Genomic DNA, 27,179 nt, shown 5'->3' on the forward strand with positions numbered 1-27,179 from the left:
TGAATGGGATATTCTGCAACTATGAAAGAGAATAAGGGAGATCTGTGTGTACCGATAGGGAAAGTTCTAAAGGGGTCTTAAGTTTAAAGAGCAAGGTGATGAGCAGCATATATGACATTTCACTTTTGTAGGAAAAGGGGAGAGAATTATATATACAGTTGACCCTTGAACAGGAGTTAGGGGTTCTGAACCCTTGCACAGTCAAAAATCCATGTACTGCTATCTCTGCCTCAAAAACTGAGGAGTTAATCAATGGCTCACACTAAGGCAGGAAGCTGAAGCAGTTTGGAGAGATCAGGACTCAAGCTCTAGTTTTTTTGATTCCATTGATTGTGATCTCCAAACACAAACTTTCCCCCATTTTCCCCCACACGATTAATTTAAAGATCTGTAAAATGAAAATACAGTACTGATTGAAAAAAAAAATCAATGTGTTAAGTGGACCCTCACAGTTCAAATCTGTGTTCTTTGAGGGTCAATTGTATATTCATAACCTTACTGAGTGGCAGCAGAACCAGTGATTAAGAGCACAGACTCAGAAGCCAGACTGCCTGAGTGCAAATATTCATTCTAGTACCACACTGGGTTCACTAGTAGCCCACCAGAATTAATGTCCACCTGGAACCTGTGCATGTGGCCTTATTTGGAAATGGAGTCTTTGCAGACATAATCAAGGTCAGATGAGATCATATCTGATTAGGGTGAGCCTTATATCCATTATGACTGGTGTCCTTACAAGAAGAAAATTTGGACACAGAGACAGACACACATACGTAGACAGAGGCAGAGACTGGAGTGATGCATCTAAAGGCAAGGAACATCCAGGGTTGCTGACAGCCACCTGAAACTACGAGAGAGGCATGGAGCAGATTCTCTCTGGAGCCTCCAGAAGGAATGAACCTTGGTGACACCTCAGTTTTGGACTTTGAGCCTCCAGAACTGCAAGAGAATCAATTTCTGCTGTTTTAAGCCACCCAGCTTGTGATCATTTCATATAGCAGCCCTAGAAGCTGTAGTTGCAACACAGCTACTTAGAAGCTGTATAATTTTGGGCAAGTTATTTTGCCTTTCTGTGCTCCAATTTCCTCATTGGTCCTGGAACCAATCCCCTGTAGATACCAAGGGACAACTGTCATTGGGTCACTACATTCTGGGACAAGTAACTCAGTCTCCCTGGGCCTCAGTTTCCCTGTGTGTAGAATGAGGACAATGAGATTGATCTTACCAGAATTCTTTCAGAATTAACCTGTCCCATTTTCTAGCTAATGGTCCATTCCTTAGTGCCCTCTCCCCTCTCCTGGCCCTGGTGAAGTTATAAGTAGGGTGATTTCTGCCACTTTGCTTATCTCTCCTTTAGATGACGGGATCCCAAGGGCAGAGCTCTGTCTCTTCTTTCAAAATGAGGACAGGTCTATGTCTCTTCCATATGTTCCAAATGAATTATCTAACATTTACTGTGCACAGTAATACAATAGGCACCTCACATGCATCTTCTCAGTTCATCATATAACAGATTTTTAATAAACCCATTTTACATATGAGAAGACTAGGGCTTAAGGAGTTTAAGCAGCTTGTCCAAGATCACCCAGCCAGTAAATGAAGGAGTCAGGATTTGTCTAGAGGCTGATGTCAGGCTTATGGAGAGACTGCAGTGTTAATCAGTTCAAGCAGACCCTGGGCCAAACCCCAGCTTTTTTCACTCATTTACTAGCTGTGTGACCTTGGGCAAATATCTGGAGCTCTCTGGCCTCAGTTTTCCTATCCCTGTGACAGAAAGAATAACTATTTCCCAGGGAGATAATGCATATAGAACAGGGCCTGGCACATAGTAGGTGCTCAGTAAAAGGTGTTCCCTCCCTCCTCCCTTCTTTCCCTTCTCTGGTAGAGATTCTAGGCCTGCGGGCAAATGCCCGGCCAGGCTGACCTAGCTGTCTTAGAGACAATGTTTGTTTTCCCTCCTTCCATGCTGATAAGGCCTGGGGGACCCCTGGGAGCACCCTGCCCTGTCCCCGGGTCGCTCCATTCCCAGGGGGCCTCAGTCTCACTCTGATGGAGATACAGCCCAATCAGGGGAGATACTGGCCCCAGGCCTGATACGGGGTGAGAAACCACAGCATTGTGCCACCTCATTGCACAGTGTATGTGTGGCTGGGGTGTGGACTCAAGAAGAAGAAGGGTCGGTGTTCTGGCAGGGAGGGTGTCTGGTGCTCTGTCCCATGTCAAATGAGCTGCTGAGACGCTACCTGTTGGAAGGTGAGCACATTGGGTGGACAGCAGCTGGAGAAGTTGGCTGTCCAGCTGGTACTTGTCAAAGTGCTAGCCCAGTAGGTCGCTAAAGGTACGCATGGTGGAGCAAACAAGAATTGTATCCTAGGGGCCTGAGCCACCCATATTGGCCCAAGCTTCCACCCACCGCCTACTGACATCCTCTCACTGAGCACTCCTGCCCCCAAGGGCCTCAGGTCTCAAAGGCTGCAGGAGATATGCGGGACTGCTGAGGCAGAGCAGGCTCCCCCACCCAACAGGGCTCCTATAATCAGGAAGTAAGCAAGCCCCCCACCAAAGCAGGAGGGACTGCAGGTAGACTGCAAAGAGACCCTTGGAAGCAGAGGGCTCTGTGCCCAGTAATGCTCCTCACTTCAAATGGGAGTCCCTTTCTTGAGAAAGGGCTGCCGAGGAAGGGAATGGAGTCCTACCCAGAGGCAGAGAGATGGCCAAGTTGACCTGACCCTTATCTGGAAGCCCCAGAGCTCAGGCAGGATGCTGCACTGGGACTGGCTTTTCCTTGGTGCCACTTACTTGGAGGCAACAGTGGATATTGTCCCACAAGGCCATGGTCACCAGTATCACCTTGGAGCCTATACTGAAGGACTGCTTCTGGTTGAACTGGATGGTGATGACCTGCCCTGAGGGGCAGGAGACAGTGTGAGACTGGACTCCCAGGGGCCCCCAGAATCCCTGGACTGCAGACTCAGGGCTGAAGGGGGCTCTCTGGGCAGCTCCAAGGCCATACACCATCTCCGCCACCATTCTTTTTTTTTGTCAGGGTAGAGGGTAGTAATTGGGTTTGTTTGTTTGTTTGTTTTAATGGAGGTGCTGAGGATTGAACCCAGGACCTTGTGCATGCTAAGCACTTGCTCTACCACTGAGCTATACCCTCCCCCTCTCCATCACCATTCTTGCTCACCTCTGAAATATTCTAGCCCACTCTGTAAAAGACTCCAACCCCCTCTGATGTTCCCTGTTCCCTCTGAAATAATCCAGCTTCCTCCAGAAGGCTTCAAACTTCTCCATAACATTCCAACTTCTTTCTGAAATACTCTAGATCCTCCTCTTTCCCCATAATACTCCAGCACCTTCTGAAATAAACCAACCCTTGGTGAAATACTGTAGCCCCCACTGTACAATATTCCAATCATCTCTGAAGCACTCCAGCCCCTGCTTTGAAACTTCACTCCACTGTTAAACTTCAACTCAACTTTAAATGTGTGCTTCAAGTTCAACAGTCCAGTTCCCTGAAAATGTCAACACCCATAATATTCCTCATCCCGCTGTAATACCCTAGCCCTCACTCCCATTATAGTTCTCCATCCCCAGTGAAAATCCTCCAGCCCCTTTACTAACACTCCAGACTCACTCTGACAGTCCAGTACCTCTGTAACGCTCTGCCCTGCCCCAAGGGGCAGACAGACCTGCAAGCCTGTCCAGGGCATACTGAGCGGGAGTACACCCTCCAGCCCCTGCTGGATCTCATGTCCTCCTGGGCCCATCAGCTTATGAAGGTTGAAGTTTCTAGCATATGGAGTGGTGCTGGGAGAGATTCTGAAACTCCTAATCAGACATCCCTCCCTGGCTCCTGACACAAGTTGCTTTCAAAGCCATCATATCCTTTACTCCTCACCCTAGGAGATAGATATTAAGTTCTGGTTTTACTGATGTAGAAAGTAAGCCTAGAGTTGTTAAGTCACAGCCTAAGGTAACATAGCTAGTAACTTATGGGGCCTAAATTTGATCCATACTGCCTTTGACGAGGAAGAGGGCAGAGCAGCACCACAGCCCGTTGCCCGCCATGAGCCAGGTCTGTTCCTGGGGGGGTCCTGGCAGCAGGGCTTGTATCATCTCTGTCCTCCAGGAGGCCCCAGTCTTATAGAGGACAAGAGGCCCAGACTCCAAGCAAGACATCTGGAGGTTGAACAGATCTCATAGGGCATTTTGTCCCACTCTGTCCTTGTGCAGATCAGGAAACAGAGGCCCAGAGATGGGCAGACACTTGCTCAAAGTCACACAGCATTCAGAGGCCCTGCCTCTTACCCAGAGAGAGATTTGCTGCCCATAGAAGACAAATCATGCCAATCGCCCTCTAGTGGTGCAGACGAGAAGTGCTGGAGGTTCAGAGAAGGGAGACTATACTACCTGCCCAGAAGACTGAGCCTAGTGAGAAATGAGAGGGAGGCTGCCGGCTGAGGGGACCTCTGGGCTGATGCTTGGTGGTGGGACTTGTGGTGTGCATCACCAGGGGCCCATCTCCTGCCCATACATGAGGCCAGTCCATGAGGATCCCTGTGCTATTTACCCTGGTGCCTCCTGAGACCAGCCATTCCACTGGTGACTTTCCTCTGAGAACGTAGTTCTTCCTGCTCCTAAGCGGAAATTCTGCTGCCTGAGGCTGCACCCCCTGGTCAGAACTCTGCTATCTGGGTCCCCAGAATAAGTGACATCCCAGAGTCACTGGGTCGGGGGAGAGGCTGCATCTGCAGGCAACCTCCTATTTCTCCTTCAGGACCCACCAGATACTCTCTCTTCTGGGAAGTCATCTTCTCCCCCCAGAAAGTTCATTCCCTCCTTCATTCCTGTTTTCTACCAACATCTATCAAGCACCTACTAAGCGCCAGGCGCCATCAATGTGTTGGGCAGTTTTAGCAACAAAACCCCTGCCCAAGTGGAGCTGAAAGACTAGGAGGGAGAGAGAATAAATTGACTAATACAATGATTGCTGGGTATTTTTCTCAAAAAATATCTAACAAAGTTTTACACGTTCCATTTGGCAATGATGTCTTTTTGGTCTTTTTAAATATAGAACAGTCACCCCCATCCTGCCTTTTTTTAAAAAATGACAGCATCTTTTTAAAATGACCAGGCCAGTTGTCTTTCAGAATGTTCCACATTACAAATGAGTCTGAAGTTTCTCTCTGGTGTCGTTTACCTTATTCCTCCAAATCCTGTATCTCTTGTAACTGGAAGTTAGGTCAAAAGCGGGGGTTGGCAAATTTTTCAGTAAAGGGACAGAAAGTAAACATTTTGAGCTTTGCAGATCATACAGCTTCTGCTGCAAGTACCCAGCACTGTCATTGGAGCAAGAAAGCTACACAATACGTAAATGGAACGTGGCTGTTTCAATACAACTTTATTTATGGACATTGAAATTGGGAGTTAATGTAATTTTCATGTGTCATGCAGTGTTATTCTTTCTTTGATTTTTTGAGAGCCATTTAAAAATGTAAAAACCATTCTCATTTCATGGGCTTCACAAAAATAGACAGAAGGCCATCTTTGACCTGTGGTTTGCTAACCCCTGATTAGATCCATAGCATGAATTCTTAGTGTTGTATATACTTAATTGTCATCACATGAGGGGACGCGCCCTACCAGCTTACACCTATTATGGGGCATCCACCAGATCTCTTCATGGAAAAGAGAGATCCTCTTTGCAAAACCCTGATCTGCTGGGTGGGGCTCCTTCAGCACCAAGTGAACATTATGTTATTTAAAACCTTTCACCTCTGTTTTTGGCTTCTGCTATGCACTGAATTGTGCCCCCCGCCCCCGCCCAGATTCATGGGTTGAAACTAGAACACCAGTGTGACTGTATTTGGAGTTAGGGAAGTAATTAAGGTCAAATAAGATCATAAGGGTGGAGCTCTAATCCGATCGGACAGGTGTCCTTATAAGAAGAGATACCAGCGAGCTACTTCTCTCTCTGCCATGTGAGAACACATCAAGAAGGCAGCCGACTGCAAGCCCAGAAGAGAGCTTTCGCCAGAAACCCACCCTGCCAGACCTTGATCCAGGACTGCTAGCCTCCAGAACCGTGAGAAATAAATATCTGCTGCTTGAGCCCCCAATTCTATGGCAGCTGATATGGCAGCCCAAGGTGACTAACACAACATCATTGACAATTCGAGCCTAAATCGATTATCTGATTGAGGTTGCAAAATGGAGTTTCTCTAGTTCTCACATTCCTTATAGTGTATTAGCTGGCATTTCCTACAAAGAAAAGCTTTCCCTCATCAACTAGGAGTGAACTGCAATTCCTCCTAAAAAGGTAGGATAAATGCTTAATTCTCCAAAGGAAGGTTGTTATTTTTCTTTTTCTTTTTAAATGGGACATTCTAGAACCTGTTTGTATGCTGAGAGTATAATTCTTTGGAGAGGGAGAGATTGATGGTACAGGCTGTTCTGGGTGAAGTGAAGTATCTCTTGAGGTCAGAGCTCTGATCTGGTCAAGAGAGATCCAGATACAATAAACAATGAACTGAGTTCTAGATTGTGACAACTGCCATGAGGGAGTCAAACTGGGTGCCAAGAGCAAGAATAAAGGGACCTCCTTAGATGGGGTGGCACTTGAGGAAAAGGACAGAAAGGAGCCAGCACTGTGAAGAACAGGGGGAAGAGTATCCTAGGAAGAGGGAACAGCATGTAAGAAGACCCTGAGGCAAAAATTCAATGCATTCTAGAAACAGAAAAGGATTCCTCTGTGGCTGCAGAGGAAGATGGCCCAAGTGGAACTGAAGAGGTAGGCAGGGGCCAGGCACACAAAGCTTGGGAAGCCACGGCAAGGTGTTTAATTTTATTATACTTCATTATTATTGACTTGTATTTTTTTAATTGTAAGTAAAATGGGAGGTAAGCCATGAGAGAGTTTTAAGCAAGGGACTCAGGTGGTCTGATTTGTATTTTATAAGTAGAAGCAGTTCTGCTCTTCCATTCATTTGCTTTTTTCAGCCATTGATTCTTGAATGTCTTCATTCTTTAATTCTTATGTTCAGTGATTTAATTTTCATCGGGCTTTCATTTATTCACCTGTTAATGCCTTTGTTCCTTGATTGAGTCATGCATTCCTGTGTCCAGAGAACCTGCCTCTCTGTGCCAGACCCTGCCTGGGCTCTGGGGGCATTGCCAAGAGCCAGACCCAGTTCTTGCCCTGAAATAAAAACATATCCCACACCCCAGAAACCCGTGGTCACCAGGCAAAATATGCCAAATGCTCTGCTGTGGGTGAGGGAAGCCTTCAGGGAAAGTCTCCTGAGACTCCAGATCGTGAAGGATGACCGAGCCTGATAGATTAGGGGGTCCCCCAGGGCAGGGACTGTTTCATCTCTGTGCTCCCTAAGCCTGACACCTGACAGGCAATGATAAATGTTTGTTAATTGAACATGTGGAAGAACGGCCAGTCAGGGAGTGGTGATGGTGATGGTGATGGTGGAGGTGATGATGCCCAGCCAGGGTGAAACCACCCTTCCTGGGTCCCTGCACCTCCACCTCCTCCCCTGTGTCTTCCTGCCCGTCCCTCTTCCCATTTTCCTAAGAGAGAAATATTCTAACCTGCACCCCGCTGTTGTCTGCCACCCCACAATCATATTGAGACACACCTGAGTGCACACACACATAGAGGCATTCACAGGAATCCCTGATGGCACATAGAAACACACATGCCAGCGTAATGTGTCCCAGTTGCTGATTCCAAAATTGCAGTCATCGTGTTCATTGACTCCAATCACACACTCACACACACACACACACACATCTGTGCCTGCACTGCCTCCCTGCCTCCCCACCATATCCCAACACACATACTTCCCCACCAAACCGCACTCCCATACACATATCTTCGTCCCCAGACAGGAGGGATTTTCCTTGCCTTTGGTTGAAGGCTGAGGAAGTAGCAGTGGTGGGAGGGGGGATTGAACCCCAGGATGAGGAGAGGGTCAGCGACCCCTGCTAGTTGGAAAGGCTGGAATAGTGATAGAGGATGATACTCAGTTTTTCTAAAACCTGACTGTGTGTGGGAGGCTGACACCTTCCCACTTCCTCAGTGTGGCCTGATGGCTAATTCTTCTGAAAAGCAGTTTCCTAAGAGAAGGGTCTCCCTCTGCTGCCACTGTCCTAAATCCCCATCTCCCCAGAGCCCAGCCCCTGAGGATAGCAATATGTGGCGACTGGATTCACAGTGGTTCTGGTGCCAACAGTCTGAGGTCAACTGGCTGTGAGATCTTGGGCTAAGGCCCATCCCCATCTGGTCCTCAGTTTCCCCAGCTGCAAAAGGGGAGCGGGACACTGACAGAGAAAAGCCCCTCTTAACCTCAAATGCAATGATTCTAAAAGAGCAGGTGCTTCTAGGGGTGAGGAACTTGCTCCTTTGGAGGGGATCTTGGGAAGGCTGTGCTGGGGGTTCAGGGGGAGGCCTGGGAAAGCCGACCGGCCGGTAACCTGAGGGCGGCCGGAAGTGGGGGCGGGAGGGCTTGGGATTTGAGGGCCCCTCCCCTCTGCTGGCAGCTGGCTTGGGGCTGGGGAGTGACTGCAAGTTCTCCCTGTCGCCGCTGCCGCCTCTGCTTCGGCTGCAATAAGAGAAGTCTGAGGCGGCTTCCTTCTCCCTGCCCAGAGGTGACGGCGGTCAGAGGTGGGCAGCACCCCAATTTTCTCGCCCTCACCCGTCAGCACCAGCTGGCTCGCCCTGGGGTCGGTGGGAATCGGTGTTCCCTGGGACCAGGTAGGCGCTGTCAGGTGGGGCTGGGTGGGCAGGCGGTGTCCCGCCCCCAGCCTGCCCTGGCCCCAGGAGGTTGGGCTGGGGGAGGAAGTCTGAACTTGGGGAGAAGAGCTGAGGGAGTTGAAGGCCAAAGGGACCCCACCCCGAAAAGAAGCCAAAGAGGAAAACTGAGGAGACATGGAGACTGAGACTGATGAAATTTGGGGAGGGGGCTGAGGGAATGTGGGGAAAGCAAACTAAAAGGACTCCCCCCCCCATAAAAGGTCTGGTGGGGAAAACGGAGGGAACCTGTGGACTGAGATCTGATAGAATTGGGGAAGTGGGGGATGTGTCGGGGGAGGGAGACTGAGGAGACGCCCAAAAGGGGCAAGGGAAGAAACTGAAGGAACCATGAAAGTGAGGATGTGGGGAGAAGCTGGGGGATCTGGAAGAGGGGAATGAAGTAGAGGGACTGGGAGAATCAGGTGAGGGAGTTTGCCGGAAAGGGATCAAGGAGAACAATTTCTGGAGGGGGCAGAATGTGGGGCGCAATTCCTGGGGTCCAGGAAGTCTCCTTATCCAGAATTGTCAGAAGTCAGGGGCCTGTAGCCGAGAGGGGAGGGGAGGCTGCCACCGGCGCTGCGCGTTAGACTCTCCCGCACCGTACAGGTGGGCGGGTCCGGGATGGCGAGGGGACTCCTTCAAGGCGCTAGAGGCGTGGGTCTGGGCTTCCTGGGGAAGTCCCCGCCCTCGGCCAGGATAGGCGTCTCTAAGTGCCCCCTCCCCGCCCGCAGTGGCTGTCTCGGTCGGTCCACGTTCCCCTCGGGATCCGGGAATTGCTGGCCGCCCCGACGGAAATCCTGCCTTTGACCGCGATGGCTGGGAGGGGCTGTCTCCATGGCAACAAGAGGGCGGAGAAGCCGAGCCGGGTGCTTGGTTGCTGGGTGCAATGCCCGCGCAGCCCTTTTGGTTCCCTCCCCCGCCCCCATTTTGGGTCTTCAGTCGGGGTCGTCCTACCGGACAGAGGGGTAAGGCGATGATGCTCAGTGTTCAGGGAATCCTGGGGTAGGGGATCTGCAGACTCAGGGATTTAACCAGAATGGGACCTTAATTGCTGCGTGACTTTAGCCAAGTTATGGGGCTTCTCTGGGCCTCATTTTCCTCATTTGAATTATGTGGGAAATGATCTTTGCCCCTACCCAGCCCCCACCTCCCACCTTATCCCCAGTCCTGAGAATCAGATGTGGAAAGCAGTTTTGGCCCAGTGTCCTGGAGGACACTGGAGGGGTTGAGTTATCACTGACCAGGGAGCCTCTCCTTCACCTTCTTAAAGGCATGGAACCAGACTGAAAGCCTGACAGGTCCTCCAGGAACCAGCATAGTTGACTTCCAATGAAATAAATGTGTGTGGGTCTGGTGAGGCCCCATATTGGGAAAGTCAACAGATTTGAGACCTGTTCCCAATCCCCATGGTTCCACATCCAGTATCCCTGAGTCCTTTGGCATCCTTCCACCTAAGGTGATAGTGGTAAAGCAGGACTCTGTTCCCACTTCACAGTTGGGAAGATGGAGGTTTGGGAGTCAATGACTGACAGGCCAGCTGTAGGGACCCAGAGGCCACGTCATCCTGTCCCTGATGTGGCAAAGGAAGTAGCCAGAGCTGAGGCCCGAGTTCTCTTCTCATCCCTACCAAATCCCATGTAGCCCTCTGGAGAGAAGAGTGGGTGACAGGGGGTGGTGGAAGAAGGAATGGGGTTCCTGGGCTTCATGGCTGGCTCCTGCTCCCCAGTGGCTGTGAAGCTGTGAGTGAGGGTGGAGAGTGTGAGTATGGTTTGGGCTTTGAGTGAATGAGCATGAGCGTGTGAGCCTATGTGTGGGTGTTTGGGTGTTCTCTGCAGCCACCTGGGGCTGATGCGGCAAAGGAAGTGGCCAGACCTTGGGAGGATGGGTAAGGGGACCCCAGAGCTGGGGAAGGAGGAGCCAGGGCCCTTCCTGCACAGAGCAGACCAGGCTGACGTGAGACCCAGGGAGGGAGCTTTCTGTCTGGCTACACCGTGGAATCTAGACTCCTATTGCCTCAGCTCCCCCCAGACCACACATGCCTCCCATCTCCCAAGAATCTCGAGTCCCTCAAGACCCCTGTTTTAAAGGCTAGTGGGTAGGTTTTCAGCAACAGATGAGAAACCGCATTACTCACGGAAGTGGAGAAAATTCAACTGATACCCTCAGGACCATGTGGAGGGTAAAGCTTGTGTGGCCTCTCCCCCTCTCACCCCCTGACCCCCGACACCTGGCCCTACCAGGGTGGTAGTCAAGAGTATGTCTCCTCAGCCCCAGGGTGTTCAGGGGTCAGGGAGAGTGGTGGTGGTAAGGCCTCAAGAAAGAACAGTGTGAGATGGTTGGAGGCTCTATGAGAGGTGAGGGCCTCAGTGAGGGAGGCCGGGGCTCAGTAAGGGTGCTGGAGCCAATGAGGGTGGAGGGTCTCAGTGAAGTATGGAAGCCTTCAGTCAGGGGATCAGGTGAGGGATGGGGTGCCCTGGGGCTGAGACTTGAGCCTGCACCTCCAGACCTGGCCTGCCCCTCGTCAGCTCGGAGTCCTGAGGAGAAGCCGGAACTCTTGCTGGCTGGTGGTTTCCTGCTTCTGGTCAGTCCCAGTTCCCTTTGGGTGAAACCCCCCGGGTGACTGGGCCAGCTCAGCCCTCCCATCTCACCCTGGATACTTCTTCTTCTCAGCCCTGTCGCTGCTCCTCCCCCAGCCTTGGCCTCGGAGGGGGCTTCCTCAAAGGACAGGACCAGAAGTGAAAGTTCACTGAGCACCTACTGTGTGCTGGGTGCTTTCAGGGGCTTGACTGAAATTCTTGCACAGAAGCGACCCCATGAGATAGAGATTTATATTCTTATTTTCTAGGCAAAAAACTGCTGCTTAGAGAAGGGAACTTGCCCAATGTCTCAAGCTGGTTGTCAGGCTGGGTAGAATTTGAGCTGAAATCTGTCTTCAGATCCCACAGATCTTTGGTGGGGGTGAGGGGGAAATAGGACATCCTGTGTCTACATCAAAGCCCCAACGTGGCTTTGGCAAGAATGGACCTCAAGAAATGATGGGTGGGCCTGGGGCTCCTATGTCTAGGAGTTGGAGTGGGAGGGAAGCAGTTTCCCTGCTGGGTGGCCAGCTGCCATGTGACACTGGTGGTGTGTGCAGTTGGCCAGGGGCTGGGTAGGAAATATGACGTTCACCAGTCAGAGACAGCATGACCTGCTGCTCAGGCTTCGGAGAACATAGCCAGGAACAGAACTCCAGACCTGAATTAATAGTCCTGGCTTTGAATCCCTTGTCTGACTGTTTGACCTCCAGCAAGTCACTCCCCCCCTACACACAATTTGGGGTGGACTGGTAAATGGTCCCTGGGGGCCATTTTTGCTTTGCTGTTTCTGGTTCTCAGCCTCACTTAGCCACACTGGGCAAGAGCCACATCTCTTCAAGCCTTCCCAACAACTGAACAGAAGTTACAGATGCAAAAACTGAGGTTCAGCGGGCTCATGTTATTCATCCAAGGCCCCAGAGCTGGGTAGGGCCTCACAGAGGGAGATGCTGAAGACAGAAACACCATGATCCAGGACTGGACCTCTATAATCTGATTTTGACCCAGATGAGACTCTGGAAGCCAACACCTGTCAACCAGATGTTCAACCACATATTCATTAACAGACTCAGTCCCTACAGTGACCAGAATGCTTTTGGCCACTCTCTGAGCTGCTCCCTTTCTGGGGTTAGCAGGCAGCTTAGTTCAGAGCTGAGAAAACAGAGACCTGCATTCAGGTTCTAAGAACTATGAAAATCAGTGATCGCCTGAGAGACCCTGGGCATGTCACTTCCCCTTTCTGGACTGTAATGAGGAAGGATTTAGAGCATGGAGCACAGGGCCTGGCACACTGCAGGTCTCATTAAGGTACATACATTACTGCTTTCACGAGGTCTTCAAAATACAACAGCGCTTATGACGGGCTTTGGAGCCAAATTGACTGGGGTTGCATTTAGCTTCCCCTTACTTGCTGTGCATGTAATCTTAGGAAAGTTATTTAAAATTCTGTGACTCAGTTCCCTTATCTGTGAAATAGGGGTAATACTAAAACCTACCTCATAGGGTCACTAAATGAGATCAGTCATGGGAATTGCTTGGCACAATGCCAGGCAGTGAGTAGGTGTTTAATAAATTAGCATTTGAAAACTAATAGTTATTGCCACCCAGACCTCTAGGAAGTCAAATTACTGCCCAAGGAATTGGTGGCTCATAGTTGAGGTCAGAGCTGGAGAGGATAGAGTCCCAGGGGCTATTTTCACTCAGATGCTGAGCAGAGAGGCCCTTACCTGCTCCCTTTCTGTTTTTTCTCTTTGTCTCTCTGGTTCTCTGTCTCTGACTCTGTCTTCGTCTCTGCCTTTCTCTTTTTCTGTCTCTGTCTCTCTGTTGCTCTCTCTCTACCTCTCATTTCTGCCTCTGTTTGTCTCTTTCTCTTTGCTTCTTTCTGTCAGGGATGTGCTGGAGCCAGCTAGCACCGGCTCTGGGGAGCTGATTCTGTGAATCTCTTTCCAGCCCAGCATTCAGGAAGTCACTTCGGTAACTTGAAATTGGCCATGGTGAAAATATTTACTCCATGGAAATTAGCAAATGGTACAAATCAGGGACTTTTTTTCTTCTCTTTTTTTTTTTTACTTCCACGTGTCACTACACCCTCACCCCTGCCCCCCACTGCCCACGCTGGCAGCCCTGCCAGGGCTCTTGCTCAGCCCACAGAGCCTTCCACCTCCTTCTCAGAGGCTGACAGTTTCTGAACCCCCACCCCTTTCCAGGCATACTGAATTTGGGGCTCCCCTTAGGCTGGTTTTCAAACCATGGTAATATGTACCTGGGTATTGTTGGAAGTGGCCACACTGTATCCCTGTGGGGACCCATGAGATTGTGTAAGTTTGTGTCTTGTGGAGGGGAGCTCTTTTTGGGTCTGTGACTCAGGGGAAGGGCTACATATACCTCTGGGCTTCCCTGTGGGGGCACTGGGCACCTGTGCCTGACTGCAGGAATGGCTATAATCATCTGTGTCTGTGACCAGGCAGTGGAGAGAAGTGGCTCAGATCCTGGAACCAAAAGCCAGGATACATCATCTGTGTGACCTTGGGGAAGTTTCTAAACCTCTCTGTGCCTCAGTTGCCTTATCAATAATAATGATATTTACCTTCTGCAGTTGTCATGAGAATAAAATGAGGTGATATATGTAGAAGTGTTTAATTCAGTGGCTGGCACATAGGGAGTATTATAATTCTCCACATGCTATTCTTTGGGAGAGGCTGTGTGTGTGGAGGGGGTGAGGTGGGCGAGGGCCAAAGGTATGCATATATGGGGGCGTTGGTGTCCTTGAAGATGTCTGTGTCTGTGAATCTGTACAGAGGAGCTCGAGTCTCTCTGTGAGGCGCTGTGTGTAGCTGAGGTGACGTGTCTGTCTGAGATTGCATCGGGAGGGCTGTGTGGACCTGGGTGGAGGGCTGTGCCATTTGAGATGTGCATGTGTCTTCCTGTGAGAAGACCTCCATTCTCAGCGTGTCACCTGTGTTTTCCTCTTACTTCCATCTGTCCCCTCAGGGCCCCAAATCCCTTCTCTTAGCTCTGGATGCCCCCCACCTCCACCTCTATTCTCTCCCTGATGCTAATCAGCCTGGTAGCACCCTGGAGCCCTTCATACAGTGGTTTCACCCCAGGGGAGGTGTCCTGGGGTGAAGATCTCCGCAATGGCTTAGTGAACAGGGGCTATTTTAGAGCTCTCACCACAGCCCGCCTTGCAGTTTACCACATGGGTGTCATCCCCACCACACACACACAGGAGAATAGTTACAGTGGACCATGAGAGGGGCTGGCGGGTCTAGACTAGTGGTCAGGGCACTGAAGTGACAGAGCCATTGGCTAGGCAGCTGGACCTGGTGGATCCAGGAAGGCTTCCTGGAAGAGGTGAGTGGTGCTGGGTAGGAGGGACAGGACCCACAGAGAAGAGGAGGAGGATATCCATGAAGGGAACTGGACTTGGAGCTTGAGAAAGTCAAGGTGCGGGCACCTGCTCTAAGGATCCCTGGGTCCCTCTGGGGGAAATCAGGGTTCACTGGGTTGGCCCCACCCTACAACTCTTCATTCCTCTCACATCTTAGGAAACCGAGCCCTCTCCCCCACAGTTCCTCTCTGAGTGGTGCAATGGCAGAGTTTCTGGCGGGGCGTGGAAAGCCCTTGCCCAATGACCTGCCTGCCCTATCACTTGGAGGACACAGCTACAGGAAAGGCTTGGCTCCCTGGAGGGCTCCCCAAGGGCCCCTGGTGGACCTGGCTTCTGACTGGGGCATTTCCCTGATGTGGGGATAAGACCAAGCTCTGAAGGTAGGTGTCCACCTTCACTCTGCCACCACCCTGGGGCTGCTGGGGTTTACCCAGCCCAGGATGGGAGCAGAGGCAGCGCCTGGAGGAAGGGCTTGTTTTTAGGAGACAGTGCTCAGAGGCCTATGGGTGAACTGAACAGGGCTTGATAGGAATCCAATTAGAGAGATGGGTCTAACACAAAATCATGAGTTTGTGAGGGTACGAGTCTGTTAGCCTGAGAGGCAGCCTGTGTGCGTGTGTGTGCGTGTGTGTGCGTGTGTGTTACTGTTATCAGAGCTTGGGCTCGTGCAAGACTTAGCTGTGTTGGTACGTGGTGGTGCCGGTGAGCACACTCACAAATATGTGTGACTGTGTGCTGGTGTATGCGTGACTGTGTGTGTGCTGGTGTGTCAGATGGATATGAGTGTGAGAAGGTCTATGTGAGTGGTATGTCCTGTGTCATGGTGGCTGTATAAGTGTGCCGGGGTGGTGGGAAGGAAAATGGAGGCAGAAGTCACGCTGGGGCAGAGCCCAGGCCTCTGGCTTCCTGAAGAGGACAGGAGCTGGCAGCTGGGTGCAGGAACACTGGCAGAGACTTCATCTTCCGTGTCCTTCTGTTTCACCCTCAGGACTCTGGCCCCTCCCAAGGACCATGCCACAGCCCCACTGACCCAGGAGTAGGGGCCTCAGGGGTGAGTGGAGGGGAGTGGGGACTGAGGGCTTTCAGGGTCAGGAATCAGGGTGGGGGGCCTTCCTGGACCCCACAATTCCGCACAGCCCCCTCCTCCTACAAGGGCCCTGTTGCTAGGTAACAGATGGGGGAGCCAGAATGAGGCAGCTTGAAAGGCCAGAGGCTGGACCCACGACAGGAAATGGCCTTGATCCCCCTCTGCAGGGAATATCCAGGTGCAGGCACACAGCCCTCACGCACATTCACACACAAACACACGCCAAGACACAGACATGCACACACACAGAGACTTGGACGCACAGAGACATTCACACACTTACACAGACCTGCACAGATACACGCACACAGACTGGCATATGTACTCCCACACAGGGCTATGCACACGATCATGGCATGCAGACACAGAGGCACCCGCTCACACAGACCCACATGCACAGAGTTAGACACCCACACACATAGAGGCATACACATGCACACTCACACAGAAACACATACAGACAGACATGAACACACACAGTCATCACATGCAAGAAACATGTTCACACATATACACACACAGACACAGACATTCACAAAGGGCTGCACAAACATACCCAAAGACACACCCACAAGCTAACTCACAAATACTTAGAGACCCACAAAAAATACACACACACAAGGACTCTGAAGGAGTCATAGAAACTCAGCACATTGAAGCAATAGGAGGCAAAAATATTTAAATAAACACAGCAAACGCCTGAAGCAGGAAACCAGCCCCGTGGAAGTTAGACGTACTCTCTACACACACACCGAGGTAGCTGGGAATTAGATGCAATGGTAGCCCTGCCCAACCTTGAGCCTCACTAGGGAGGACCCCACCCTCCCCACCACCCCACCACTCCAGGCCTAAGAGGAGAAGCTGCATGCCTCTGTGTGTGTGTGTGTATGTGTGTGTGTGTGTGTGCAAGTGTGCATGCCTGTGTGTATAGGGTGCTGCATCTCACAGGGACCCTGAGTGAAGCATGCCCCCGTTCTGCAGCAGGGAACCTGGAATGGGCTGTGTGTTCTGCAAGAAGTTGGAGCCAGGGCCCAAGGAGGATGGTGACCTGGAAGGGGACTTCAGGGCCTACGGGGCTGCAGACCGCTATGGCCCTGACCCTACTCAGGGCCGACCAACATCCTCCTTTGCCCATATCCCCAACTACAACAACTTCTCCCCTCAGCCTGCCAACCCCTCCTTCCTGGATGGGGGCAACATCAGAGGCATCTCAGGTGAGTCCAGTGGGCTGGAGGCAGGCACTGCCCAGTGCCAGGGAGGACCTAGGGGAAGGGAAAACTTGGACTTGTCCTTAGGAGCCTCCAGGTGACATAGGAGACAGCCCTGCTTTGAGCGCACAGTCTGAGGGAATATGTACAGCCCTCCCCTCAGAAACTGCAGTCTGAGGGGGAGACATAGCTGTTCCCAGTCTGAGAGAGGGGCTTTGGTGACAGATGCAAGTGGGAAGTCTGCCCAGTGAGGGAGAAGAGAAGCAACTCCCCCAGGTGTCCCCAGGGTAGAGGGGATGGGCTTGAAGGTGTGTGTCCTAAACTCCATGGGGTCCAGATCAGAAATCCACTGGATTCCAAAGAACTTTGGCATCCGGGGCACTGCAGCAGTGGGGAGGCACAGCCCCTGGCTGGGGAACAGGATTCTGGGGGTGCAGCCCCCATGGTGCCCCCATTCCATCATCTGATGAGTAGCTCTGACTCTGCAGGAACTGGGGTGACTCTGTTCATCGCCCTTTATGACTATGAGGCCCGGACAGAGGATGACCTCACCTTCACTAAGGGCGAGAAATTCCACATCCTGAACAACACGTAAGTGACCGGGCCACCCAGTTCAGGGCATAGGCTGGGCTAGGAGCAGGACTCAGAAAGGAATCCCTACCTGGTCCCTGTCCTCAGAAAGCTCTAGCCTAGTTGGGGATGGACACATGACAATAACAACCCTGGATGATTGCTACTATGTAAGAGGAGCATGAGGAACTATGGGCACAGAAAGCACACCAAACATGGTCTGCAGACTGGTGGTAATCAGGGCAGGCTTCCTGGAGGAGGTGATTTCTAAGCTGAGACTAGAAAAATGAATAGACATTGAAGGAAGAAGGGAGAAGAGGGGAAGAGAAAGTGAGCAAGAATGAGACTAAATGTCTTCTGGAAACCATCAAGTGGTTCTGCATATCTGGGTCATAAAATATGGAGTGCAGAACAGACAGAGCAGAACCCAGACAGTTAGGTGGGAGCAGATTCTTCAGGGCTTTTTAAACCATGATGAGGAGTCTGGATTTTTTCAAGAAGGAAATATAGCCATTGGAGGGGTTTTCAGAGAGGAAGTGACCTAGTTAGCTATCCGCTGCCTTCTCAAACCCCAGCCAAGCTGAGGAGACAGAAAAGAATGCCAGGAGGCCCAGAGGGCCCCAAACATATTGCTTCTGCAGGGAACAGTCCACAGGGCAGCCGCAGTGTCTGGGAGCAGAACAGACAAAAGCCTGGGGGTGGGGTGTGTCCAAGGTAAGGCGTTGGCAGGGCCAGTGTCCACCTGATCCTCCATGTGGCCCTGCCTGGCCCCACAGTGCCCCAGGGGCTGGGTTGCCAGTGACACACCCTGTTCTGTGCCCACAGGGAGGGTGACTGGTGGGAGGCTCGGTCTCTCAGCTCCGGACAAACTGGCTACATTCCCAGCAACTACGTGGCCCCTGTGGACTCCATCCAGGCAGAAGAGTAAGTAGCGCCTGGGGGAGGCCATTACAGACAGGACCCTGGCGTCCAGCCTCGAGGCCACCTCTTGGGCAAGTCACTCCCCTCTAAGCCTGACTTCTTATCTGTAATTCTATAAGGTCATTGTGAGAATAAAGGAAGATAATAATGATGATAATAATAGTAGGTAATACTTATCTAGCATGTACTATGTTCTGGGCACTATTCAAAGTGCTTTATGTGTATTAACGAAGTTAGGAACTAATACTATCCTGTTTTACAAATGAGGAAACTGAGGCACAGAGAAATTAAATATCCTGCCCAAGTTCACATGGCTAGAAGTAGGCGGAGTTGGTATTTGAACCCAGGTAGTCTAGCTGGATTTGCTAAGCATTATATATATATATAGCCTCTGAGTGAAAACAACAGTGTATGAGCTTTAAAACAGTGTAAAGGGCTAAACAGATGTAAGGGGCCATTACTTTGAATTAATTCTATTAAGGAGTCAGGGAAGTATCATTTATGGAGTAGCTTGATATACTTGAGATACTGACAGTAATTTACCTACCTTGATTCATTTAATTCTCATAATAACACTCTTGATGTTATTATTGTCCCATTTTACAGATGAGGAAACCAAGGCTTATAAAATCTTTTTTTATCTAGCCTCACATACACATACATATATGGGGAAATAAAAGATTGGAGAGACTGCAGAGTGGGAGTGGGACTCCCAGGACTTAGTGCTTGATTTACCATTGGGCTCTGGAGCGCGGTAAGAATCTAGGGTGACCCAAAGTCTTCTTGAGGAACTGAGTGGCTGCCATTTGCTAAAGGGGGAGCACAGGAGCAGGTACAGGTACCTGGGGGGCTTGTTAGGTTGAATTCATGGAAAGGAACACACACACGGATGAGATGGCCAGCAATCAGATCAGGTTGTACTCTGTATGAGAGATGCCCAGCCCCTGTCAAGCCATGCCTCTGAATTAGCCCACAAGAAGGGGCCACTTTTCCTAACTGGCACAAAGACTCCTTAGTTGGTTTGCTGTGGCTCTTACAGAGGGCATACCTGGGCTGGGGTGGAAATTCAGGACTCTTCAGAGTGGAGATGATACTTAAGGCTGCATAAGAGAGGGAAGGAAGAGAGGGAGAGGGAGAAAGAGACTGGCCCTAGGACCTAACTTTGGAAAAAGCTGCCCTTGAAGAAGGCGCTGTTAGAAAACCATGCCAGGCCAAGTCAGAGGAGCCAAGAGGGTGGAGGGGAGGTTTCAGGAAACAAGAGAGGGAGTGACAGAGGCTGCCACTGGATTTGGCAATGAGGGTGACCTTGGTGAGAGATCTCTCTGAGTGACGTGGGGGCGGAGGCCAGACAGCAGAGCCTGAGAGAGAGTAGGAGGTGAGGATGTAGAGACCCAGGTGTGAAGTGCTTTTTCAAGTGAAGGAAGGTGAGAGATACAGCAGAATGTTGATGGCAAGATAGGGCTTAGAACAGTTTCCTTTGGAGAGGGAAGAAATGTGGGCCTATTTGGAAGTTGGTGGGATGGAGAGGCTGCAGATGGAGGCTGGTTTTTGGGAAGAGGTGTTCCTGAGCAGAGGGGAGTAGACGGGGTCCAGAGCTCAAAGGAGATGAGGCCATCATCTGGGGAGGTGGCAGGAGGTGTGGAGGAGAGGAGGGGGGATGATGCAGAAGGTGAGAGGTTGGGGGTACACGCTCATGGCCACATCTCGGAGTCAGTGTCATTAAGCTCTGAGAGGCACTCTGCAGCGTCGTGGTTAAGAGCTGTCATGGTTAAGGGTGCAGGACTGAGAGCAGACAGCTTGGGTGCCTATTCTGGCAACACGGTTTAAGAGCCGTGTGGCCCTGGGTAAGCTGCTTAACCACTAGGTATTTCAATTTCCTCATCTGTCTAGTGGGGGTTAATAATAGTACTTACTTCACTGCATTGTTATAAAAATTAAATGAATATATGTATTACACTAGAGGCTGACACAAAATAGGTGCTGTTATTTTTTTTTTAACTTCTTTTGAGAGGGCAAGTGGTGAGGTTTATTTGTTTATTTTTTTAAATGAATATACTGGGGATTGAACCCAGGACCTCCTGCCTGCTGGGCATGCACTCTACTACTGAGCTGTACCCTTCCCACTATGTTAACTACTAAGGAACTAGCTAATGTCATGGGTGTGGGTAGGGGCAGGGCATTGAACACACTTGGGAATGTGCTCTACACAGTCCTTCAATAGTTTCTCCTTCTCCACCCTGCCTGCCCTCCTGGACACTCTACTTGCTAATTCCCCTGTACCCCAAATTGTGCCTAGAACCCTGGTATGGACTGACAGTCCCAGAGTTCACTGAGGCTGCCACCTCCCTTGATTTGAAAACTATGCTCCTTTTAATTCAGCCCAAGATGGTCACTGGCCAATTTAGTGAGCAAATGACATCTGAGTGTTCTATGGTCCCTGAGTATACTCTCACAATTGGTTTAAGGCTACAATTCTGGCCCAGGAAGACTATCCAAGAGACAGCAGGAATGCTTGCGGTCTGAGGTTGCAGTTAAGACTTAGAACAACATCCAAATTTAAGAGAGTGAAGGAAAAGTAGCAGTCAGGGCTACTTTGTGACAGGAGCAGTCAAAAGGAGAGGAAGAGAAGCAGGAAAGGGTGTTGTTCCAAAGCCAAATGAGGAGAGTATTTGAGGTGGGTGCAGGGAGAGGAATCTTAGTGGGAAGAGAAGTAGGGTGGGGGCAGAGGATTTCAGGTAGAGCTCATCAGCCAGCCTTGTGACCACTTCCCCTCTCCGAGCCTTAAGTTCCTCATCTATAAAATGAGCCTATGGAAGGAGTGGTAGTGAGATGGACCCTGATGAGGTCACTGGTGACTGGGATTTTAGCAATTTTAATTCAAGAGAAACCCAGAGAGTGGAGAGGAAAAGCCTAACCTTTATTGCGCAGCTACTCTGTGCCAGGCATTCTGCGTTGCCCTGCTCTGTGATCCTCATGACCAAGCTGTGACACAGGTGTATGATCCCCGTTTCCTGGGTGAGGAAGTCAAATCTTGGCTAATGAGGTGACTTTTCCCAGGAGGCTGAGTTGGGGATTGAACCCGGTGTACCTGACTCTGGCCGGCCCTTCCCCACAGGTGGTACTTTGGAAAGATCGGGAGGAAGGATGCGGAGAGGCAGCTGCTGTCCCCGGGCAACCCCCGGGGGGCCTTTCTCATTCGAGAGAGTGAGACCACCAAAGGTGGGGGCTGTACCACTGGGAGGCCTAACCATTAGGGTGGGGCTAGGAGCAGTGGGGTGTGGCTTGGGTCAGGGCCAAAATTGGGACAGGGCTGGAAGGGCAGAGCTAAGACTGGGACTGGGTTTAAGGGATATGACCATCCAACTTCAGAGTCTCCAGCCTTTTGGGCCTCTCTGGGCTCTCAGGCTGGGGGTGAGAAGGAAAGCAGGCCTGAAGGTGACCCCTGCCCACAGGTGCCTACTCCCTGTCCATGCGGGATTGGGACCAGGCCAGAGGCGATCACGTGAAGCATTACAAGATTCGCAAGCTGGACACAGGTGGCTTCTACATCACCACGAGGGCCCAGTTTGACACAGTGCAGGAGCTGGTGCAGCACTACCTTGGTGAGGGCAGCCCTCAGGTTGGCATGTGCTTCAGATTCCTGGGCCAACCCTCTGAGACTGAGGCCCAGAGAAGGGAAGGGTCTCCCAAAGCAGTAGTGGTTGGGCCAGATATAGAACCCAAGTGTGTCAGCCCTCAGCCCAGGATCCTGCTCTGTATTCTCCAGAGAAAACTGAGGCTTGAAGCTGTCCATGACCAAATGGTGCCCCATAATATCTGATCTCGGTAGAAGGCTGAATAGACCTGACATGGAGGAGGGGTGGTGGGGTTGGGTGAAGGTTGGTTAGCATCGAGGCCCAGTTTTCTGCTTTGGTTAGTTAAGCCAAGGACAGGTCTATGGAAGAGTGAGGCTTCATGTCCACACCTTTGTCTGGGATTCCATTTCCCACAGTCAGAATCCCACCTTATCCTTGGAGGCCCAGCTGGAGGCACCTCTTATGGGAAGGCCCCCAATTCTTACAGGGATCATATCTCCTTCTGGTGCCACTTCCTTTTGTGGAACCAACATATTCACCTGTCAGTGGACTGGGTTGCCTTCTGCCCTGGCCTGTGACCTCAGCTGTGGCCTGGTTCCTGATAACTGATCTCGGAGATGGGGTGAGATGAGGATGTGTGGGGTCCTGGCCTACCTTTGACCTCCAACTCCCCAACCTCCACTCCCCAGAGGTGAACGATGGGCTGTGCCACCTGCTCACTGCTGCCTGCACCACCATGAAGCCGCAGACGCTGGGCCTCGCTAAGGATGCCTGGGAGATCAGCCGCAGCTCCATCGCGCTCCAGCGCCGGCTGGGCACCGGCTGCTTTGGGGATGTGTGGCTGGGTACGGAGCTCCTTGGGGCTGGGCCGGGACCCGAGGCCTGAGGCCCAAGGCCAGGGCAAGGGCTTGAGACGGCAAGGAGCCGATCCTGACAAGCTGGGGCTGCCCGACAGGCATGTGGAATGGCAGCACAAAGGTGGCGGTGAAGACACTGAAGCCGGGCACCATGTCCCCGAAGGCCTTCCTGGCGGAGGCGCAGATCATGAAACTGCTGCGGCACGACAAGCTGGTGCAGCTATACGCCGTGGTGTCGGAGGAGCCCATCTACATCGTGACGGAGTTCATGTGCCATGGTGAGGGGTGGGGTCAGGAGACCGAGTCTGGGAGGGCGGGATGTAGGGAGAAGTTTAGGTGGACATCTCTGGAGGAGGGACCTGGGTGGTGATCAGTGTTGGGATGAGGGACAATGGGCAGAGACCGCGTGAAGGGCCAGAATGAGTGAAACCACAGAAGTGTTGGGAGTTGGGGAGGGACCAAGTTAGATAAAGCGTGTGTGTGTGTGTGTGTGTGTGTGTGTGTGTGTGTGTGTCTGTACCTGGGGACGGAGCCTTGGCGGTGGTCAGCTATTGGGTGGCACTTGGGCCAGTGAAGGCGGGATCTGTGATAAGAAAGGATTTGGGGTAGAGTCTGAGTGGGGCGTGCCTAACGGGGGATTGAGGAAAGGAAGGAACAAGTGGTGGGCAGAATCAGGGTGTCTGTGAGAGTGGGGCCTGGGCAAGGTCTGTGCAGGTTGAGGCACCTGGCGGGATCCTGAGTGGGGACGGATCCAGGGTGAGAGGACTAGGAGCAGGGGACAGAGCCAAACCCTAAGAGATTGGTCCTGGATAGGGGCAGGGCCAAGCGAGAGAAGGCAGGCCTGGAACTGGGGGCAAGGTCTTGCTGTTGATTTTCTGAGTTCTTCTCCCCAGGTAGCTTGCTGGAGTTCCTCAAGGACCAAGAAGGCCAGAATTTGAGGCTGCCCCAGCTGGTGGACATGGCAGCCCAGGTAAACTGGGACCGCAGCCTTTATCTCTCAGAGCCCTTCCTATTATCTTCCACAATCCCTGTGCCCTCAAACACCTAACCTACCCTTGGAAGTGCAGTCCCAACTCTTGGGTCATCTGTGTGACCCAAGACAGCGCACTGCCCCTCTCTCTGAGCCTGTCTGGAAAGTGGGCTTTTCACATGATCCCTCACACAAACCATGGTGTTCCCATCTCTCCATACCTTGGCGCCTCAGGTAGCTGAGGGCATGGCCTACATGGAGCGCATGAACTACATCCACCGAGACCTGAGGGCAGCCAACATCCTCGTAGGGGAGCGGCTGGTGTGCAAGATCGCTGACTTCGGGCTGGCCCGTCTCATCACGGATGACGAGTACAACCCCAAGCAAGGTGCCCTGCTTCATCCCACCTTACAAGAACTCCCCAGTGCACCCTGGGGCTGCCATGGGACCCCACATGCTCAGGGACCCTTCCCCTAGACCATCCGGGACACTCCCACTCTGATGTAGTTAGCGTAAGAGGCACCTCTGGGTTCAAACCCAGCTCCTTCACTTACTAGCCACGTGGCCTTGGGCAAGTCATCTAACCCATCTGTGAGCTCTTTTCTCACAATGAAATTCTCAATGAATACTTTCAGTGAAAATAGACAACAGTTAAGTTAACACATATTGATCAAGTACCTCCTATGTGCCAGGCACTGCTATAAATCTCAAGTGAAAGATCATAGACTGTAACAGTGTAAACTCTGCAGCCAGAATGCCTGGGTAGGAAGCCACTTATAGGCTATTCAATTTGGGCAAGTTATTAACAGCCTAGGGCCACCTTTTCCTCATTTGTACAATGGGGATAGTAATAGTACTAAATAATAGTAATATTAAAAAAAAAAACAGTAATAAAATTCACAGGGTTTTCATGAAGGTTAAATGACTTAATGCATGTTAATCGCTTAAAACAGTGCTTGGCACGTGGTAGAAGCCATACAAGTTTTAGCTATTAGTATTATGAGAATTATTTTAATGTTTGTAGAGTGCTCAGCACTACACTTGCCACAAAGGAAGTGCTGGCTAGATACCAGGTCTTTTCTGTTGTGCCCAGAGACCTCTGTGGGTAGGGTCCCTAATCCTAAAGATGCCATTCTCTTAATCCAGCTGTTACCAGAGATCCCTCTACTAACTTTCCCTTCTCCCTCATCTCTCTAGGGGCTAAGTTCCCCATCAAATGGACAGCCCCAGAGGCTGCCCTTTTTGGCAGATTTAGCATCAAGTCAGATGTGTGGTCCTTTGGGATCCTGCTCACTGAACTCATCACCAAGGGCCGAGTCCCTTACCCAGGTTTGCTGGGGGATGGGGAGGCAGAAGGGTGGTCATGGGGAAGGGCTTCTTCCTTGTTGCCTCTTTAGGAGGGGCTAGGCCCCCTGACTGACAGAGCCCCACCCTCCAGGCATGAATAACCGGGAAGTATTGGAACAGGTGGAGCACGGCTACCACATGTCCTGCCCCCCAGGCTGCCCAGCATCTCTGTACGAGGCCATGAAACAGACCTGGCGTCTGGACCCCGAGGAGAGGCCTACCTTCGAGTACCTGCAGTCCTTCCTGGAGGACTACTTCACCTCCACAGAACCCCAGTACCAGCCTGGGGATGAGACATAGCCTGTTTGGGCATCAACCACCTCTCAGGGGTTGTCCACCAGCCCCTTCGAATCCTCAGGGCTCCGGTTCCAAGGCCCCATGGCCCAGAACCCTAAAGAGTCTTAGCCTGTCAGAGCAAGCAAGTTGCTCTAGTACCATCTAGGGCAACCCACTCATTTAAAAGATGGGGAAAATCCAGGCTCAGAGATCATCCCTCACCTACTCTGGTTCCAAGCACTATTTTTTCCCTTCCCACTTATGCCCCTAGAAGCCTCTAGCCTCCTGTCTGCACTCCCCCCACCAAAAAAAAATGCTCAGACTCTGTCTAGTTATTTATAAAACTGTATATCCTTTCCCTCACTTATCACCTGTCCCTACTCTCCTCCCCTGTCATCCCATCCTGGTCCAGAATTCACCTCCTACTCATTCTCTTGGGTTTATAAGTTACAAAGACAGGGAAAATCTTTGCCAGATCCCTTTCCTGCTGTGTGTATGCTCTAGTCCAGGACCCTGCTCCAAGCCCAGGGTGAGGGAGAGGGTTGCTGAGGGCTTCTGTGAATCACGTGTGTGTTTACTGATTCTGTAAATAACAAAAATGACAATATGAATCCTTGAGCCACAAAAATCTCTTCCTTTGGGAGGGATGGTGGTCTGTGGGAAGTGAGTGGAGCCTCTTTGGCTGCTGGGAGGAAGGGGCAGTGAGAGAGCACCTTAATGCCTACTAAGCACAGGGCACCCAAGATGTGTCCTAGGACACCCAAAAGTCCTGATGCTCATCCCCATGTGAGTTTAGAACGAGCTGAGAAATGGATACAGAAGACAAGCAACTGGAGATCAAAATTTCCCATTACTGACGTGGCTTTCAATCTGTGTATGGCTCACTCTTTACCTGATTTCAGCAGATTTACCCTTCATCATAGGCACCACAGCAGAACTTCAGACCTCCCACGGCAGAGCAGGAGGAAGACCACTGTGGACCCTCAACAGTTCCCCAAAAGAGGACAGAAGGGAGGGGAGGGGAGAGGCCTGAGAGTTAGTCTAGTTCATTGGATTTCATTTGGAGCAACTCTGCTCCCAGGAGGCTTTTGGAGAGATTTGGAGGCAGTTTTGTTAGTCACAGTGAATTGGGGCTCCTACTGGCATGTAGTGGACAGGGACTGGGGGTGCTAAGCAGCCCACTGTATACCTGTTCAGTGAAGACTTGTCCCACCCCTTGGCTCCCCTTTTGAGAGACTCTGGCGGTTGATGTGTCTCCACGTGGAAACTAGAGGAACAAGGACTAAGGATTCCCAGCTCTGCCATCAGGAATTTGTTGACCCTTGACTTACTAAGGGAGCAGCTGCAGGAGAGAGCCTGGGAGCTGGGAATCACTGCTGCATCTGGCAAACAATTACTAAACATTGATTCTGTGAAGGGCCCTTTGCTAGGCAGGACCCCAGGGACACAGACATGAACAAGACCTGCTCCTGTCCGGAGGAGTTCACAATCAGGCTGGGGAGAAATAATAGTAATAATAATAACAACTCATTTATTAAGTGTCTCCTGAATGCCGGATGGGTTTACATTCATCTTTTCATTTAACTCAGTCCTGA

General features: G+C 51.3%; 1 protein-coding gene across 12 annotated transcripts in view; it reads left to right on the forward strand.

The window, feature by feature from the left end:
* FGR (FGR proto-oncogene, Src family tyrosine kinase) overlaps positions 1-26,195 on the forward strand; it is a 31,080-nt gene extending 4,885 nt beyond the window's left edge. The window contains exons 1-13 of one of the 12 annotated variants that reach the window (XM_010947986.3): positions 8,544-8,677; positions 15,762-15,824; positions 16,842-17,074; positions 17,557-17,659; positions 18,464-18,562; positions 21,675-21,778; positions 22,012-22,161; positions 22,824-22,979; positions 23,090-23,269; positions 23,885-23,961; positions 24,196-24,349; positions 25,159-25,290; positions 25,400-26,195. In XM_010947986.3, coding sequence (XP_010946288.1) covers positions 16,855-17,074; positions 17,557-17,659; positions 18,464-18,562; positions 21,675-21,778; positions 22,012-22,161; positions 22,824-22,979; positions 23,090-23,269; positions 23,885-23,961; positions 24,196-24,349; positions 25,159-25,290; positions 25,400-25,608 — 1,584 coding nt within the window. In that variant the 5' untranslated portion in view covers positions 8,544-8,677; positions 15,762-15,824; positions 16,842-16,854 and the 3' untranslated portion in view covers positions 25,609-26,195. Of the gene's footprint in view, positions 1-8,543; positions 8,768-14,624; positions 14,737-14,958; positions 15,154-15,761; positions 15,825-16,841; positions 17,075-17,556; positions 17,660-18,463; positions 18,563-21,674; positions 21,779-22,011; positions 22,162-22,823; positions 22,980-23,089; positions 23,270-23,884; positions 23,962-24,195; positions 24,350-25,158; positions 25,291-25,399 lie in introns of those variants that run through there. The other 11 variants (XM_074377059.1, XM_010947984.3, XM_074377057.1 and 8 more) reach the window with 11 other exon arrangements.
* Positions 26,196-27,179: the final 984 nt, after the last annotated feature.

The sequence above is a fragment of the Camelus bactrianus genome, chromosome 13 (genome assembly GCF_048773025.1).
Source record: "Camelus bactrianus isolate YW-2024 breed Bactrian camel chromosome 13, ASM4877302v1, whole genome shotgun sequence".
In the NCBI taxonomy this organism is placed as follows: Eukaryota; Metazoa; Chordata; class Mammalia; order Artiodactyla; family Camelidae; genus Camelus; species Camelus bactrianus.